The following is a 19,264-nucleotide window of genomic DNA, read 5'->3' as shown; positions in this document are numbered from 1 at the left end:
TCTACAACTCTTATTTATTTGTGATAGAGTGATTGGAGCACATACTTGTTTGTCACAAAAAACATTCATGTAGTTTGGTTCTATTATGAATTTATTATGGGTCTACTGAAAATGTGACCAAATCTGCTGGGTCAAAAGTATACATACAGCAATATTAATATTTGGATACATGTCCCTTGGCAAGTTTCACTGCAATAAGGCACTTTTGGTAGCCATCCACAAGCTTCTGGCAAGCTTCTGGATGAATTTTTGGCCACTCCTCTTGACATTGGTGCAGTTCAGCTAAATTTGTTGGTTTTCTGACATGGACTTGTTTCTTCAGCATTCTCCACATGTTCACAATGGGGTTTTTAAGTCAGGACTTTGGGAAGGCCATTCTAAAACCTTAATTCTAGCTTGATTTAGCCATTCCTTGGCCACTTTTGACGTGTGTTTGGGGTCATTGTCCTGTTGGAACACCCAACTGCGCCCAAGACCCAACCTCCGGGCTGATGATTTTAGGTTGTCCTGAAGAATTTTTCATTGTCCCATTTACTCTCTGTAAAGCACCAGTTCCATTGGCAGCAAAACAGGCCCAGAGCACAATACTGCCACTACCATGCTTGGTGTTCCTGGGATTAAAGGCCTCACCTTTCCTCCTCCAAACATATTGCTGGTTATTGCTAAATTTTTGCTTCACCTGACCACAGAACTTTCATCCAGAAGGTCTTATCTTTGTCCATGTGATGTCTTTGGGTTACAACCGAAAGGACAAGATCACGGGTACAGGCGAAGGAAATAAGTTTCCTCATCAGGTGGCGGAGCTCTCCCTTAGAGATAGGGTGAGGAGCTCTGTCATTCAGGAGGAGTACAGAGTAAAGCCGCTGCTCCTCCACATCGAGAGGAGCCAGATGAGGTGGTTCGGGCATCGAATCAGGATGCCCACAGGTAACAATAATTATTACACTGTAACAATAATTTGTATCAACAATGTAGGAATAATGAATACACCAACAATGGTAATAGACAAAATTCCAACAATAGCAATAGACAACATAGCAATAATGGTAATAGACAACATAGCAATAATGGTAAGGAAACATTGAGCACATGTTAACACTTTGAGACAGAGTACAACAGCAGGTCAAATTAAAGACCCTCATCTCTATATTTGAACCAGATTCCATGTTTGCATAATACTTTAAATCGATTAATAGTTTGGTATTGCTTGTGTTGTAAATCCAGTCTTGAATGGGATTGTGCTGATTTTTCCCCTCTGGGATTAATAAAGTACTTCTGATTCTGATTTATAAAGAGTACATTTGTTTATTCCCAGTACCCAATATTGTTATTTTTTTCAGTGCTCTTTTTGAATGTGTATCACTTTTGTAACGTTTTCAATGCTATTGTAAAGAATATCATGACAATTGCAGCACTGGGCTTGTTTATGGTATTCTGCATGCATTTACACGTTTAATCCTGTAGGTGTCGGTAAATAACTTTATACTGAGTTACCACGCTTATATAACAGTAGAAGAAAAGTTTCGCTAATTAGTTTTGACGCGAGCACCTTCGACATTATCAATAGACTATAAACCTTGCACTTGTTCGGAATATCATTTAATTTATCGTGTTTTGACACCGTTTTGTTGCGGTAACATTGATTAAAAACGCTTCTTTACACGCCGTCCGTAGCAATACGTGTTTACGCATTGAACTTTGACACACTGGGCAGGTTGCGGTTACTAAGTTTGATTTGTTTGAAGTGAAAAGATGTCGTCCAAACGGGTGGTGGAGTTGTTCTACGACGTGGTGTCTCCATACTCCTGGCTCGCCTTTGAGGTTTGTATTAGCATTTTTTCGACATATTGTGACAATAAAAACGGAGAGTAAAATCAATTGGTGTTCAGGTCATGTGTCGCTACAGAACAGTGTGGAATATTGACCTCAAACTGCGACCTGCGTTCCTGGGTGGAGTCATGCAAGCTTCTGGTAACTTTCATAATTTATGCCAACTATGTCTCATATACATTTATGTAAATCCCATGTCTCTCTTCATAATAGGCAACAAACCGCCTGGTCTGGTTCCGAACAAGTTTGCTTTCATGAACAACGACCTGAGGCGATTGGCGAAGTATTTTAATGTCCCTTTGCAAACTCCTGCAGACCCCTTCGAAGCCATGTTTAATAAAGGTAACACTACGTAGCATGCAAGGCAGCATGCGTGAGTTGATTAACTTGGACCCCAACTTTAAACAAGTTGAAAAACTTATTCGGGTGTTTCCATTTAGTGGTCAATTGTACGGAATATGTACTGTACTGTGCAATCTACTAATAAAAGTTTCAATCAACCAATCAATCAAAGCAAGCATGTGGAGGCAGTTTGCAAGGTGCAGCCTAGCCTTTGCATGCAAAAGTTACACAAGTATCTTAAAAGGAGGCTTTGGTGTCGACAAAACATCCTATAATCTCGCAAATAATCGTATGAAGGGGATTCATTTAATTAATTGAATTACCCGAGAGGGACAAGCGGTAGAAATTGGATGGATGGATGAACTATATTTACGTTTATTATTAATTAATTAACTTTTATGGACAGAATTTCTAGGTGCAGTCAGGGCGTTGAGGGGATCCGGTTTGGTGGCTGCAGGATTAGGTCTCTGCTTTTTTTTCATCTGGCCAGGATCTTCAGCTCTCACTGGATCGGTTCGCAGCTGAGTGTGAAGCGACTGGGATGGGAATCAGCACCTCTGAGTCAGTCTATGGTTCTCGCCCGGAAAAGGGTGGAGTGCCATCTCCAGGTTGGGGAGGAGACCCTGCCCCAAGTGGAGGAGTTCAAGTACCTCGGAGTCTTGTTCACGAGTGAGGAAAGAGTGGATAGTGAGATCGACACGAGGATCGGTGCGGCGTCTTCAGTAATGCGGACGCTGTATCGATCCGTTGTGGTGAAGAAGGAGCTGAGCCGGAAGGCAAAGCTCTCAATTTACCGGTCGATCTACGTTCCCATCCTCACCTATGGTCATGAGCTTTGGGTTATGACCGAAAGGACAAGATCACGGGTACAAGCGGCCGAAATGAGTTTCCTCCGCCGGGTGGCGGAGCTCTCCCTTAGAGATAGGGTGAGAAGCTCTGTCATCCGGGAGGGGCTCAAAGTAAAGCCGCTGCTCCTCCACATCGAGAGGAGCCATATGAGGTGGTTCGGGCATCTGGTCAGGATGCCACCAGAGGAAGGTGTTTCGGGCGCGTCCGACCGGTAGGAGGCCACGTGAAAGAGCCTGGACACGTTGGGAAGACTATGTCTCCCGGCTGGCCTGGGAAAACCTCGGGATCCCCCGGGAGGTGCTGGACGAAGTGGCTGTGGAGAGGGAAGCCTGGGCTTCCCTGCTTAGGTTGCTGCCCCCGTGACCCGACCTTGGATAAGCAGAAGAAGATGGATGAATGGATAATTAGGCGAATTACAGATTTATATACGTTTTCAAGCAATTATATGCGGAAAATGCATATATTTTTATCAGATATTTATTTATTTGAGCTATTTTTTGTTTCCTTTATAATCAAAATATCAGATCCAATCCACTTTAATTATATAGCACATTTAAAGAAAACAGAAGTTCGAGTTTCACAAAGTGCTGCACAGAAGTTGAGACAAACATATTAAGAGAGTCAGTAACATAAAACATTTAACTGTAAGAGAATAAATACATACAATACATCAGAGAAAATAAAATGGACTAAAATCGCACAACTCTCATGCTGGTTTAAAAGCCAAAGATTAAAATATGTTTTAAGACGTGATTTAAAACTCATTAAAGAGGGAGCCGTCTGAATAGAAAGAGGGATATTGTTCCAAAGTTTTGGAGCCACAGCATAGAGTATTTTGACATCTCCTTTTTTAAGTAAAAGCAGTATCAAGAAATAGTCTTCAATATAGACTTTCAGTATATTATTTTTTCCAACACAAGTGAATTAAGATATTTCAATGTCATATTTTAATTCTTTTGACAATAAGTAAACGTAAATCACATCATGTACTGGGATAATTGCAAATATTGTATATAAAGTGTAGTTAATGTATGTATTTAATTTGAAGTTAATATGATTGGTATAATTCTTCAAAAACAAAATCTCATTAAATTATTTGACGGCATTTTGTTGTCTCAAAATGAAAACGGTTTCATTAGATAGGGTTAATTTAAAACATTTTTTTTAACATATATACAAGTTAAGAAATTGTACAAAAGAAGATATATATTATTCTGCATTATTTCATTAAAATGTTTTTGTTGTTTCCCCTGGCATGCATATTAAGGTACTATCTACAGTACTGTACGAAGGAAGGAATCTTGTAATTATATTACGTTAATGCACGTTACGTGATAGATTGATTGCTGTTTATTTACAGGTTCTTTGACTGCAATGCGCTTTGTGCAAGCAGTGCAGGCAAAAGAGACTGGTGGAGACCAACAAGTGGAGAAGGTGTCAAGAGAGCTCTGGAAAAGAATCTGGAGTGAAGATAAAGACATCACTGAGCCTGCATCACTGGCTGAGGTAGCAGCTCATCCACATTTTATGTTGATAACCATAAAATATTATAAATGACAAAATACTATAAATTACATAACTTGCTACCAGGCGGCACAGAGAGCCGGCTTAAGCAGCAGCCAAATTGAGGAGGTGCAAAAGCTGTGCACCACCCAGGACATCAAAGACAAGCTGAAGAGCGCCACGCAGGCCGCGATGAGTTATGGGGTCAGTTGTCCTCATCTATCTTCTTTTTACACATTCAGCAAGAGACTGCCTAAACCTGATGGTAACATCAACATGTTCCTCCCATCCGTGCTCTCCTCAGTCGTTTGGCTTCCCCATGCTGGTGTGTCACATCGACGGGAAAACTGAAATGTTTTTTGGATCTGACAGATTTGAGCTGATGGCTCACTGCCTTGGTAAGACACTTTTTATTCATAAATGTACATTATCTCTGTATCTTCTCAATGGACAGTACTAGAAAGTAAACTTTGATGTAGTAGTATGTAGTAGTACATTGGGTCTGGGTTAGTTTTTGCCTCATCCGTTACTTAAAGAGTGAGTGAAGAACACGTGAAGAATGCACCACCGACCTAATACGACCTGCAAAGTCAGAAAGAAAAAGCGATGATACAGTATTATCTGCTCACAGATGCTACCTTGTGGTTGTTTGAGCACACTGCAGCTTGTCCTTAATAGTCCCACTCCTTAATGCTTCAGTCACATGCAGGATTCTCACAGGAATGGAAAAAATAAAACAACCTTACCTACTGTAAAAAAAAGAAACATTTAATAATATAATTAATACAGTAACGTACCTATAATGAAACAAATACTTCACAATGAAAACACATGAAAAATGGAAACAATACATAATGATTAGGTTTTTCATTGTCAATAAGGAACTTTATTCCCACTAATTATTATTCATAAATCTACCTTTTTCTTGTCATTACTAGCTGTACAATGGTTAATTTACTGGTCTTAATACATTATCAATAGTCTTTATCTCACGTATAAACAATTTAGGCACAAACATACATGAAGGTACACAAACGGGCACATACTGTACATATACAGTAAAAGTACTAAGTCACTGTAACACTAGCAAATAAGTAAATAAATACCCAAGTAATAATTATAATGTGATTGTTAGAAACCCTAATTTCCCGTATGCATTTAAAATCATATCTTTGGATTTTTTTTAAACTGTACTATGGTTGGACATTTTTTTAAACCCCAAAATCCCAACTGTTCCATAGTTTAAAGCGGTCCCTTTATGCGAAACCAACTTTTCTTACCTGTTGGTACCTGTTCTGTGTATTTGGGATCTGCATAAGTCCCGAAAAGTTGAAATCAAACTACAGAGGCATGGTGGGAATATTTATAAAACAATCTTGCCTTTCCAAACTTGCTCCAAACGAGCCATTTGGAATTTGAGACTTTAGTGACATATTTTGCTTTAGTTACGGCAGCAGATCTCTCCGGAAATGGCAGAGGTTTACCCAAAAAGCTTTGCACGATTCTGCCAATTTTAATCCATTGTAGTCCAAATTTGTATTTAATAAGTTCCTTATTTTCCTTTATCCTCTTGTTGTGGGGCAGACTGTCTTGAAGACTTGAAGAAGAAGAAGTCTGTAAAACAAAATCTATGCAAAATGTTGACCAACTCGCTACCATTACATATTATGTAGACCACAAGGAATTGTTTTAAACATAGGATAAGAACAAATCATAATATTACACATGCACAAAATACTTAGAGTAGTCAGTGTATAGCAATGTAGATTTACCATCTACTGTAAATAAGTCAACACACATCCATCATTGTCAAATTACTGAATAGCAATTCAATGGTGTCTTGCGACAGACATCATGGTCTGGGGCTGCACGAGTGCTAACACCACTGTGGAGCTGTGGTTCATTGAGCGGAAACATGAATCCCAACATACAGTTGTGGAGCAGAGCATCATCCCCTCCCTTGGGAAACTGTTTTTTCCATATAAGGAGCCCAAACACACTTACAAAATGACAAGTGCCTTGCTGAAGAAGGTGAAAGCCATGGACCTAGTATTTTTCCTTCAGGCCCGAACCCAATTTAGCACCTGTGGGCAATTCTCAAGCAGAGGAAAGGAAGGAGGAGAAGCACAAGATTGTTTTGGAGTGGGTATATTTATTCAAAGTCTCACCAATGATGAGTTGTGTTATTGATGAGGCAGGTGAAGAAGATGAAGTCCATCACAAAGTTGGTCAATTTGAGTAGATTATCCACCTGTTGTTTTTAGCATGGTTCACCCTGCAAAATACTGCAGTGTAATGCAGATAATGTTGTATTTTCTGGACTCTTAAGCCGCTACTTTTTTCCCCAAGTTTTGAACCGTGCGGCTTAGAAAACGGTGCGGCTAATTTTTCGAGCTTGTGTCGTTTGCACTAGCAAATATGCTAACACGTTTACAGGTGTCTGTGTTAGTATTATTAGCTTACAATGGCATTCTTTTTGTATTGTTTACGTCTCGTAAATTCACCAAAATGTCACCGTGGAGTCATTGAGTCTGTTTAGCTGATTGGGGGGGAGGGTCCATGACGATAACTTCTGTTTTGGTTGATCAGCCGTTTTAGTGCCATGTAACAGGCCCAGTTTTTGGAATCAATTAAGATATGTAAATAAACATACTGTATATCTGCGGATTATAGTCTGGTGCGGCTAATATAAGTAAAAACATTTATTTTCTTTACCTCTTAAATACCGGTGCGTTCTATAGTCCGTAAAATACGGTATATAAATACAACTTGATTTAACACTTAATAGGTCAAAAACATGTAAAATATGCTTTAAAAAAGTTTGAAAATGTCTTCTTTTTTAAAAAATTCTTCAACATTGTGAAGCCACGATATTTGAAGCTCAATGTAGCGAGGGACTGTATATCCATTTACTTTCTATAGTATTGTCCCTTTAGAAGTATACAGTAATACAATTATTTCTGAAACATAATGGCTGTACTCACTTTTGTGCAATGTCAGCCGATTTGTCTGAAGTTGTCGCTAATTGGCTGTGTTTTTATTTAGGTGAGAAATGGCTCGGACCTCAGCCTCAAACGTCATCTGCCAAACTGTGAGACGAATGAACAATAATGTGGTTATAACACACTTTACTACGCACTTTCAATCACAATAGCCATGGTTGTAATAACTGCTTTTAATCCACTGTATGAAATAGTACGCATATTGCTGTTGAATAAATGGCTCATGACGAGGCAAAGGTCACTTATTGTGTTTGTAGAGTGCAAAGACGAGGCTTATCACCGATTGAATCCTCCCGAGACGGCAGAGCTTGTCGTACTGGTTCCAGCGGCCTGACGTACATTTCACAAAAGGCTGCGAGGACTCAAAACGATGAGCTGGAAGGACCAGTTTTTTGACAACGCGCAGAAAGCCTGGGCTAATGACGTGGCAGGAGGCGGTACAGAAAACACAAAGAAGAGGCGGGGCAAGACGGTTGATTACCTTTTAACGTGTTCATTCGGGAGGGAGGGAGGGAGGGAGGTGAAGAAGGAAGGAGTGATCGGGGAGTAAGTTGCTGGAAAGTAGGGTGGAGTTAAGAAAAACACAGACGCTGGAACAGACAAACAAGTCAGGCTGTCAGTGTGAGGAAAAACAACACAATGAACACCTGAAGCAGAAATTAACCCTCAGCTATGTGACTGACTACATGAAGACTGCACCACCAAGACTATTCTGGAGGATTTAGAACACAGCTGTGAACAAAAGGTAAGACAATATGTCACTCTCCTCTCTCTTCCACGTCTATTTCTAAGTCTGTCATCACTGATGTGAACAACGGCGTCGTTATGGTAAAAACTTCTTTTAATGGACGGTGTCTTGTTTTACATCAGCGTTTATTGTTAACTTACTTCTGTTGTGCCTCATGGGCGTGTAGCTTTGCACCGGCATGAAAGAGTGAAAAATGCTGATGGACAGGTTTGCAGATGCTGGAAGAGCTGACGTCGTCAGTGAGATCGCCGTGGAAGTCCATCGAAGGGACAATTCCATTAATACTACTGTAGTCAGAAACATACTATAAAGACACATTAGGTACAATGTTGCGATCTAAGGCTTTGTGCAAAAAGTCTGCTTCTACACTAGTGATATCCCAATCCGATATTGATATCAGATATCAATCCGACATTGAGGACAAAAAAGCTTACATATCGGCTTGCGTCTATAATCACCGATACAAGCACTCCCACGGCATGTTTACTTGTCCAATCAGCACACAAGTTTGGTCTTTACTTGTCTTCTATCAAGTAATTTACAAACGGTAAACATAGCAGGCTATAGGAGCTAGCAGCTACACCGTAGCTAAGCACAAAATAGCACACAAGCTAGACATACAGTACATAATAAATGTCCTTAATTCATCAATATTGCAGTCTAAAACAGCACATTTGTCAATATAAAAAAGTATAAAATAATTATAGTTGCATATTACGTACACATAAAATAAAGTCTCCAAAGCAGAAATGCATGAAAAAGTATTGGGTAACAAACGTGTCCGCGTCATTCAACCTACTTTGTCATGAACTTAACTTAAGGTGTCACCAAAAAAATACCACTTAATTAAAGACAGCATACAATAAATCCATTCATCCAGCATTTTACATAGGTAAGTGTTTGTTTTTCATATCTACCTTATCTGGCGTTCCGCAATACAAATGATAAAAATATGTAGGATTTGTGCAGATATCCTATCTGATCAATATCGTTTTAGGCCAATACTCAAGGCTCCAATATCGGTGTTGTATCGGGACACCCCTACTTCACACAGATCGGGAGTGTCCAAACTATTTCCACGATAAGTAACACAATCAAAAACTGATGTTGTAGTTGACAAAGCAAATACCTGTAGTTATTAGTGTAATATGCAACCGTATGTTATTTTTCATTATTATTCACAATATACCGAAGGCCAATAAAATTAATATAACCAATGAAACAAGATGAGGGCTGGTAATAATCCATGGGCCGCACTTTGGACACTTTGACATGGTTACCACAGATCATTTGTTTCCAAAATGTGGCTGCATCCGTACTTCATCAGTATCTCAATATTTACTGAATGCTAAAGAACAATACACAACTTATTCCTTGTCTACCACAGTTGTCATGTCTACTAAACACAATTGTCCCTGGCTCACTGATCTAGTGTTAAGGGTTTCCACGTCTTGGAACACCTGGACATTTTTCCAGCAATGGAAAATTAAGAAAAAAGGTCCAATTATTTTTGCCTTGTTTTGATTGTATTTAATTTTTTTAATCATTTATTTGTGTACTTTGGAGGTGTTTTGGATTTATTCATGTTAGAGGAACACAGGTGCCAGATTTATTAAGTTAACCGAGATGACACCAAGTAGATAGTTTTTCAGTAATTCATTGAAAATATATATTTTTTTAAATAGTGGAAGTCAAGGAGAGAAAGCGGAGTTGGGACTTTGTAACTCCAGTCTGGCATGCTATTGAAGATAAATCTGTTGGTGCATTTGCATTATTCTGTGATACATTTGTCACAAGTAAATAATAGCTCAAATGTCTGCTTAATAAATATTGAAAAAATGTAGTAAAAACCCTGTTGTAGTATGAAAATTTATTTTTTGCAGAAGAATAAAAAGCAGTTAAGCAGCAGACAGGGACCATTGAGACTAATTACTGATATTACAAAGGACTAAGAACTATTGCAGTAAAGATGTGTGTACATGTACAGTATATGTGTGTATAGGTGAAACAAAAAAATATATAATTTAGTGCAAAAGTATATTCATGTCAGCAATTCAACTTCAAATGTGAAACTAAGTCAACTCATTAGCTGCAAAGTGAGATGTCAAGCCTTTTATTTGTTATAATTTTGATCATGGTTCACAGTTTCTGAAAATTCCCAATTTTCAGAAATTTTCAATTTGAGGTTTTCATAAACTGTAAGCCAGACATCAAAATATCAAAAGGCTTGAAATATATCGAGTTGCATGTTATGAGCCTGTCATATATTAGTTTTACTTTGTAAATCTAATTGCTAAAATAAACAAACCTTTGCGTGATATAATATTGTTTTGAGTTTCATTCGTATACTTGACATGTCCTAATGATTCATTTATTAGTATGTATTGTTTATTATTGTGGATTAGAACCACCTCTGTGTAAAGCAGGGGGCTAATAATAAAACATTTCGAAATGAAAACCACTCAAATTAGCATTACTTTATTATTGTACTTTTGATATAACTGCTGTAGACTGTGTAACAAATGTGCGTACATGTTATGTCGTTTGACTCCACCTTAAAATGTTCCGTGTTTGTTTAATGTGTTTGTCTTTCAACAACGTCCTTTATTTTTTTTCAGGATGTCGTCCATATCAAATGCAGACTTCCGCTGCACCCAAGGGGACACGTTCTGTGGTGAGCTAGGGATTGTTCCTTACAAGTGTACTTATTTCTATATTGTGTTCTAGCTGATCATCTTTACTGTATTCTTGTTCAGAGGTCCGCGTGTATCAGCAAGAAGTGATCGTCGTGCCCATACTGCTGCTGGCCTGCTTTGTGGTCATGCTGGTCTTCATCCTCCTGTTGCGCTTCTGTCCAGAGAAGGTGGACCGCATCCGCATCGGCTCCTTAAAGTCGTCCTCCCGGAGAGTGCTGCATGGCATTGATGGTAAGACCGATGCTGATCTTTCTAAGAAAGTAGTACTATTTAAAATGCAGGCCTAAAAAAACATCTGTATGATGCAAAGGCTGGTTGGAGACTGCTCAATGCAGGCCTGGGCAATTATTTTGACTCGGGGGGGGGGGGCCAAATTTAGAGAGAAAAAAATGTCTGTGTGTCTAAACTGTGAAAATCTGCTGTACAGTATGTGCGCTTGGGTCCTGCTTGGTGACTCATCTGAGTTGCTGTGACTTGGATTTCCATAGTAACTAATTAGATTTTCCATAGTAACTAATTAGATAACCATAGTAACTAGTACATCATTTAAAAGCGCAGATTCTAACCATTGAAATACTTTGTATAGTTCAAGACTTACGGTCATTTGAAAACATCACTGCACATCAAAATGGCAGCTAGTTTCCATCTTAAAGATCTAAAAAGATTATTTGGGAATGTCCGGCGGGCCAAATTGAAAAGATTATCTGGCCGCGTGCGGCCCCTGAGCCTTAATTTGCCCAGGTCTGGCTTAATGTGTCTAATGCAAAATATTTGCATAATCGTTATGTATATCCTCCTGAGAACCAGTGTCTTTTTGAAGTGGACGTTTAGTTTTGGTCTACAGTAGGGGTGTCAAACACATTTTAGCCAAGGGGCCACATGAAGGAAAATCTATTCCCAAGTGGGCCGGACTGGTAAAATGATAACTTCAATGTAAAGACTTCATATTGTTTTATTTGTTTAAAAATAGACCAAGCACATTCGGAAAATGTACAAATCCTGTTTTGTTTTTTTAACATTTACATGTTGCGGTTAATAGTATTGTATCTTAATTTGTCGTTATTTATACTTTCTGAATTAATGATGTGATAATGTTCATCAGTCAAATTGGTGAAATTCAGTCTGGCAGGGTTTTAAAATGCTCCCATTGGTATCAGAAGATGACATGAATAATAGTATCAAAATCTAATTACTATGTATTAATGTAATTCATGTTTTTTACTCATTTTCCTCAACTGGTGTACTGTACTAACAAGTGGTTTATTCTGCACATACTGTATGTAGCATCATTTACAACAAATCTTGTTGATTTGTAGTAATTGCATTAATCACACATGAAGTAAGACATGTTATTTAAGCATATTCATGTGTACCAAAGTACAACACGAAATGTACATATTATCAAAAGCTTTTATTTGGGTAGAAATGTCACAGGTTACATTAACATCTTTGACAATCACGGCATGAACGTAACCAACCACATTTTGTATACCAACACTAATAAGCAGCGTAAGTACATAGTGTCCAAAACACAGAAGTGTTGCCTCCATCTTTACCTTGGCACATCGCTCCGCCCCTTCTGAAGTTGTGTGCACTCTAGCGGCAGGAGATACAAACAATTGCTGATGCAACATCCAGCAGACACATTTAGAACAGCAGTTTCTTTCATTCAAAAATTTCAGCTCATTTTTGTACTTAGCAAACTCATCTCGCGGGCCGGATAAAACCTGTTTGTGGACCTGATCCCACTTGTTAGAGTAAATGTATACATGAATATCAATAAATTGTTAGCGTAAATATATACATGAATATAAATAAATAGAAACAATGCTGGCTACTTCTTGTTCTATGATTAGATAATAAAGTGTAGACCATAAGCAATTGCACGGAGTACATTTTTCTGTCACAATTGAAAGAACAAACACATTTAGCCTTACAGTGCGTTTTTTATTTACAGCCTTTCTTTCACAGGCCACCTTGAGCGAGGTGGTGGGCCATGAGTTTGACACACAATGTCCACTGCAGAGGACACTGGAAAATATAGACATGCTGTATTTATATACATATTTTTATGTGGCAAATGGAAATCTCATACAATTTAGTGTTTATTAACATATTTGTGTACTTTACATGCCAAACTTTCATTCATTATAGGCATGGGCAGCCTGGCTCAGGTGGTACAGTGGTTGGTTGCGGGTTCAATCCTGATGTTGTCATCAGTAGGTGAACGTGGTAATTGGAGGTAGAAAAGCGCGACACAAGTAAAATCCAATCCATACTTATTTTAAATGTTGAACTTTTAACCTATTGGTAGTTTTTACTTTTCAGTGTTCTTTGTACGGGCAGCACGGTGGAACAGGGGTTAGTGCATGTGCCTCACAATACGAAGGTCCTGAGTAGTCTTGGGTTCAATCCCGAGCTCGGGATCTTTCTGTGTGGAGTTTGCATGTTCTCCCCGTGACTGCGTGGGTTCCCTCCGGGTACTCCGGCTTCCTCCCACCTCCAAAGACATGCACCTGGGGATAGGTTGATTGGCAACACTACATTGGCCCTAGTGTGTGAATGTGTGTGTGAATGTTGTCTGTCTATCTGTGTTGGCCCTGTGAGGGGGTGGCGACTTGTCCAGGGTGTACCCCGCCTTCCACCTGATTGTAGCTGAGATAGGCTCCAGCGACCCCGAAGGGAATAAGCGGTAGAAAATGGATGGATGTCTTTTGTACAGTGTAACATTAATTCGACCCTACAATCCAATCCAAACTTTTTTGTTTAAGGGAAGGGGAAGAACATGGACAAAATCTGCTTTATATTTTTGTGTTTTCTTTTTAAATTCCACAAAATCATTTTTTTGCACAATTAAAATGTCCATTAAAAAACCTTAAACTATTTATAAATATTCATCCATCCATCCATCCATTTTCTACCGCTTATTCCCTTCGGGGTCGCGGGGGGCGCTGGAGCCTATCTCAGCTACAATTTATAAATATAAGATATAATGTATCTTGAATATGTAGTAATTACATATATTTTAGTAAATAAAACTTCTTTAAAATACTTAAGCAGTGAATTTAATGAAGTATTATATTTTGAATCACTGCCAAAATGTACCTGATTAGTGCTATCAGACACTTTTTAATCAGATTAATCACACTTTTGAATGTTGATGGATCATAGTAAATAACTTGCTTGTTTAATTGGAATTAACTTTTAAAAAATTGATTGAAACTTTTATTGGTAGATTGCACAGTACAGTACATATTCCGTACAATTGACCACTAAATGATAACACCCGAACAGGTTTTTCAACTTCTTCAAGTCAAGGTCCACGTTAATCAATTCATGGTAAGACCCCAACATTATAACACATAGGCGATGTTACAATCAGAACGTCATACAGACGTTTTCTTTGCAGGTAACCATTTTTGGTTAAGGTAAAGGAGCATGGAGCCTCAAAGTAAAGGGTGATTAATCTGTGATTAAACATGAATTTGTGATTAATCGCATGCATCCAATAACTTTGACCGCCCTAATTGCGATGCACTGTGCTACTTCATAAAAGTATATGACCAACACTTCTTAATACAATGGAGTAATGAACCTATTATAAGAATAGCATTCTGACAGTGTACATCAAGTAAGCATCATTTTTGTATGTATAATATACTGTACATATATTATGTAAATATTACGTATACATGTTATATTTTATATCGCTATATTTAGTCTATTTATACCTGCATTGTCCTCTCCATCCTTACACTTTCCATCATTGTAACTGAGCTACTGTGTGGAACAATTTCCCTTGTGGATCATTCAAGTTTGTCTAAGTCTAAATCAAGGCAGATTAAAGGGTGCAAGTGTACCTAATAAAGTGGCCAGTGAGAAAACATGACGATGTTCTTTCTCCTTCTTCCCATAGCTCCTCCTGGCATCAACGTGCTTGAGCATGAAAGCATCGCTATGGACATGCCCAACACCTACTCCACCTTCCAGCCCCCCAGCAGCTACCCGGCCAAGAATCCCTCTGTCGTGGACTCTCCGCCTCTGTTAGCCCAGGCACAGGCCCAGGCACAGGCCCAGGCGCCCTACAAGACCCCCTTCGCTACTGTCGCCCAACCCAGGGAGCTGCCTCGCCAGAGACTACCCGAGGCCTTCAATCTGGTCAGCCCGCTGCGTGGCTCCTTCTCCCTGCGCTCCGACTCTTCCGTGTCCCTCTACAGGGCCCGCATGGAGAACAGGAACGTGGTCCTGCGGGTGCTAAAAGGTAAGCGCTCCCACTCTTGGTGATACTTTTGATTTCCACACTCCTCCACCCCAACCTCCAGACTCAGCCGACGCCACAGAGAGACACACCTTCCTGGGCTTTGCCTCCTTCCTGGCCCAGCTGGGACCCCACCCCTTTTTACCTGAGCTGCTGGGCGTGGTCTCCTTGCGAGCCCCTCTGGTGACGGTAGTGGAGGAGCTGGAGAACCGAGACCTGCTCAGCTTCCTGTGGAGGTGCAGGCAGGTCTGTTTCAAGCAAGCACACTGTGCATCAAATGTGCAGGATTGCACCAAAAGTCCCCTTTTCTTGTATCCAGGTAGAAGAGAACCTGAATCCTCCATGCGAGATGACAGAGAAGAGGATATTTACTATGGCTCAACACCTGACCTCAGCGCTGGTTTGTAGTTAACATTTTTAAACAACACATTTGACTAGGGATGTCCGATAATGGCTTTTTGCCGATATCCGATATTGTCCAACTCTTTAATTACAGATACCGATATCAACCGATACTGATATATACAGTCGTGGAATTAACACATTATTATGCCTAATTTGGACAACCAGGTATGGTGAAGATAAGGTGCTTTTTAAAAAAATAAAAAATAAAAAATAAAATACAATAAGAAATAAATTCAAAACATTTTCTTGAATAAAAAAGAAAGTAAAACAATATAAAAACAGTTACATAGAAACTAGTAATGAATGAAAATTAGTAAAATTAACTGTTAAAGGTTAGTACTATTAGTGGACCAGCAGCACGCACAATCATGTGTGCTTACGGACTGTATCCCTTGCAGACTGATGATGATATATATTGATATATAATGTAGGAACCAGAATATTAATAACAGAAATAAACAACCCTTTTGTGTGAATGGGGGAGGGAGGTTTTTTGGGTTGGTGCACTAATTGTAAGTGTATCTTGTTTTTTATGTTGATTTAATAAAAAAAAACACAGAAAAAAACCCGATACAAATAATTTAAAAAACGATACCGATAATTTCCGATATTACATTTTAAAGCATTTATCGGCTGATAATATCGGCAGGCCGATATTATCGGACATCTCTACATTTGACCATTAAATACTTCACATTTACCACAAACTAAATGTACGAGAAATATCTTGAATCCCCAATTAATAAATTATTTTCTACGAAACCAATTTAAAAGACATGGCACCTGTAAAGCTTAAGGGTATACAGTGTTCTGCTGTTAGTTAAGCAACTTGGTGCTGCTAGTTGGCTGTAAAAACCTTCTATTTTTAATTTGCTGTGACCATGTGTTGTAATAATCTGCATGCTAACTATTATGAAATATACAGTACAGGCCAAAAGTTTGGACACACCTTCTCATTCAATGCATTTTCTTTATTTTCATGACTATTTACATTGTAGATTGTCACTGAAGGCATCAGAACTATTAATGAACACATGTGGAGTTATGTACTTAACAAAAAAAAAAAGGTGAAACAACTGAAAACATGTTTTATATTCTAGTTCCTTCAAAATATCCACCCTTTGCTCTGATTACTGTTTTGCACACTTTCGGCATTCTCTGGATGAGCTTCAAGAGGTAGTCACCTGGAATGGTTTTCACTCCACAGGTGTCAGTTTTGATCCCTTCAGTGACAATCTACAATGTAAATAGTCATGAAAATAAAGAAAATGCATTGAAATGAGGTTTGTCCAAAATTTTGGCCTGTACTGTATAATAATTAGGATTGTGTATCTTACCGCAACTCACAACTTGATACAGATTCTTGGGGTGACCATTCAATTCACAATCGATTCCTGTAACATTATTTGGTGACAAAATGGTCATAAAACATTTTTTTTTCCTTAAAAAAAAAAAAAGTTTATTCTTAGAAATTATTAATTATTATAGAAACCGAATAACTAGAAATCACAATTCAATTGCGATAGATTTTTCACCACCCCTAATAAAAATAAATTTTTATTACTATTACATTTTGTAATACAAGATTATACAGGGGTATATCAGAATCCTTTGATTGCCGCAGACTACGAATTTTTTTCAGTGCAATGGTGCTACATGAAATATATATAGAGTGTGGTAATAAATGCTAACTGATCAGTGTTGAAACCAGTGGTTCTCAAACTGTTCACACCAAGAACCACCTTAAAATATTGACATGAATATTTTCAGTTAAGCCATTTAATTTTATTTCAATTTCAGCAGGTTTTTGGTTAGTACAGTTTTCTTAGCACTATTATTTTAAATGTGAATCAGGCAACAAACTTGCACTTTTCATGCACAGGCAAGTTGCTTTACAGCAGTTAAAAAACTCGAACAGAAAACACTATTGACAATAACATGGCAGGATTGATTGAGAGGAAAGGCACTGGAAAATAAATATAAATTAACGTCATCTAAAAGAAAATATATAAATTGTTTTAAAATAAATGAAGAAAACATATCCAATTTATAAATAGTGAGAACAATAGTAATAGCAACAAATAAATTACAAAATACCAGAATAAAAATTTAGAACCTAAAAAGAGTTAAAGTAAAATGGTGTGCCTTTTATCTTTTTTCTAAAATATCAACTTATTTGCAGTCCTGAGGCTCTCCTGCAGTCTGTATACAGTATTTACAATATTTTATTATTTACCATTTATTTAATAATTGTAGTTTATTTTAGTATTAGGCTTATTTTATTATTTTTTTGTCTGGTATTCATGCCTACCATGAGATGGGGCCTGTGTAGCACCAGTTTGAGAATCAACAAACAAAACAAACATTTTGAACACATCTTAAAATAATCCGTTTGAGCATTGTTGATATTGTGGTAAAACCGCATCTACAAATGTAACCATCAGCTTTTAACAGATTAATTTGTAATTAATTGTGTTCATCCAAAATCTCACACTCCCAGTTGTCTTTCCCCAGACGTTCCTCCACAGCAAGGACATCCTACACGGCAACATTCGGGCCCGCAGCGTTTTGGTTAGCAAGCAGCACACGGCCAAGCTTTGGGGCCTTCACGGGGTCTACACCCGCAAGAACCAGACAGGCACCAAGAAGGACGACCCCAGCATGAAGAAGTGGCATGCGCCTGAGATATTAGCCAAGAGAGGCGCTGGTCCCAGCAGTGACGTGTGAGTCCTTCATTGCATGTCGTTAGTGAATGGTGGTCCCTTTTAAAGAAATGACGTCCAACCGTTTGTTTTCCCCAGCTGGTCTTTCGGTATCCTACTCTATGAAATGGCAACACTGGGTAAGTCCTACTAAAGTATAATCATATACTTGGCACTTGTAAAGCTGATAAATATAAGAAATGTTGCTACATGCAACATTCTGAAGCAAAAAACAGCTTAAAATATAACAGTATGTTTTAATACACTTCATATTGCAGTGTAAACATTTGAGTGGTGCTGTAAATTTAACCACATACTTCACTATAAATGTTATTCTTGAAAACATAGATACAGTAAGGTCCAGAAGAATTTTGACAGTTTATTTTTGCCTTTTAACAGTATTTACATTCAAAGTGGATTGGAAATACTGTTAATAAATCAATAAACTTAACTATCAGCTTTAATTGAAGAGGCTTGACAAATGACATTTACATTTATATAGTAAATATCCATACCATTTTCAGCGATTCAACCGGCAATAGTTAGTACTGTACTCATATTTTAATGATGTCCATACACTTCATCTACTGCAACTGATTTTCATCCAAGTGTTAAGAATGGCAGTTATATAATTATCAGTGTGTGTTTGGGTACACTCTAGGCCATTTCTGTATGGAGGATCAAATGGGACAAAATGAAATGTTCTTAAAATGACTTGTGTCATAATAATTAATGGGAATTAAAAAAATGTTATTAAATGTGACAATTGTAAAATTACATTTAATGATTGAGATTAAAGTAAATATTAAATTGTATTAAATTAATCATGAAATAAATAAAACATTAAAACATGAAATAATTAAATAGTGAAATGAACCTTGAACACCACAGTCATTATTGAACTAATTAAATCGTGACATAAATCAATA

The 19,264-nt window shown here is 38.1% G+C and overlaps 2 protein-coding genes across 2 annotated transcripts in view; both read left to right on the top strand.

The window, feature by feature from the left end:
- The first annotated feature begins 1,509 nt into the window (after nt 1-1,509).
- On the top strand, nt 1,510-7,778 carry LOC133660352 (glutathione S-transferase kappa 1-like). Its single transcript, XM_062063775.1, has 7 exons — nt 1,510-1,821; nt 1,890-1,971; nt 2,044-2,172; nt 4,382-4,527; nt 4,612-4,728; nt 4,829-4,922; nt 7,570-7,778. Exons 1-7 carry the CDS (start codon nt 1,753-1,755, stop codon nt 7,617-7,619), a joined length of 687 nt encoding a protein of 228 aa, XP_061919759.1. The 5' UTR covers nt 1,510-1,752; the 3' UTR covers nt 7,620-7,778.
- A 276-nt stretch (nt 7,779-8,054) lies between these two features.
- Nucleotides 8,055-19,264, top strand: part of styk1b (serine/threonine/tyrosine kinase 1b) — a 13,796-nt gene continuing 2,586 nt past the window's right edge. Inside the window, exons 1-8 of the mRNA XM_062063771.1 lie at nt 8,055-8,271; nt 10,893-10,948; nt 11,031-11,201; nt 14,887-15,231; nt 15,293-15,474; nt 15,548-15,628; nt 18,148-18,356; nt 18,435-18,475. Coding sequence (XP_061919755.1) covers nt 10,894-10,948; nt 11,031-11,201; nt 14,887-15,231; nt 15,293-15,474; nt 15,548-15,628; nt 18,148-18,356; nt 18,435-18,475 — 1,084 coding nt within the window. The 5' untranslated portion in view covers nt 8,055-8,271; nt 10,893. The remainder of the gene's footprint in view (nt 8,272-10,892; nt 10,949-11,030; nt 11,202-14,886; nt 15,232-15,292; nt 15,475-15,547; nt 15,629-18,147; nt 18,357-18,434; nt 18,476-19,264) is intronic.

The sequence above is a fragment of the Entelurus aequoreus genome, linkage group LG11 (assembly GCF_033978785.1).
Source record: "Entelurus aequoreus isolate RoL-2023_Sb linkage group LG11, RoL_Eaeq_v1.1, whole genome shotgun sequence".
In the NCBI taxonomy this organism is placed as follows: Eukaryota; Metazoa; Chordata; class Actinopteri; order Syngnathiformes; family Syngnathidae; genus Entelurus; species Entelurus aequoreus.
Note: the sequence above shows the minus strand (reverse complement) of the source record. Positions and strands in the feature narration are given on the sequence as shown.

What these genes read in the sequence shown, in the direction of transcription:
- LOC133660352 (XM_062063775.1), top strand. Translation starts at nt 1,753, where the DNA reads ATGTCGTCCAAACGGGTGGTGGAGTTGTTCTACGACGTGGTGTCTCCA. An exon ending in AGCCTGCATCACTGGCTGAG is followed by an intron (nt 4,528 to 4,611) that starts GTAGCAGCTCAT and finishes ACTTGCTACCAG; the next exon opens with GCGGCACAGAGAGCCGGCTT. An exon ending in AGGCCGCGATGAGTTATGGG is followed by an intron (nt 4,729 to 4,828) that starts GTCAGTTGTCCT and finishes TGCTCTCCTCAG; the next exon opens with TCGTTTGGCTTCCCCATGCT.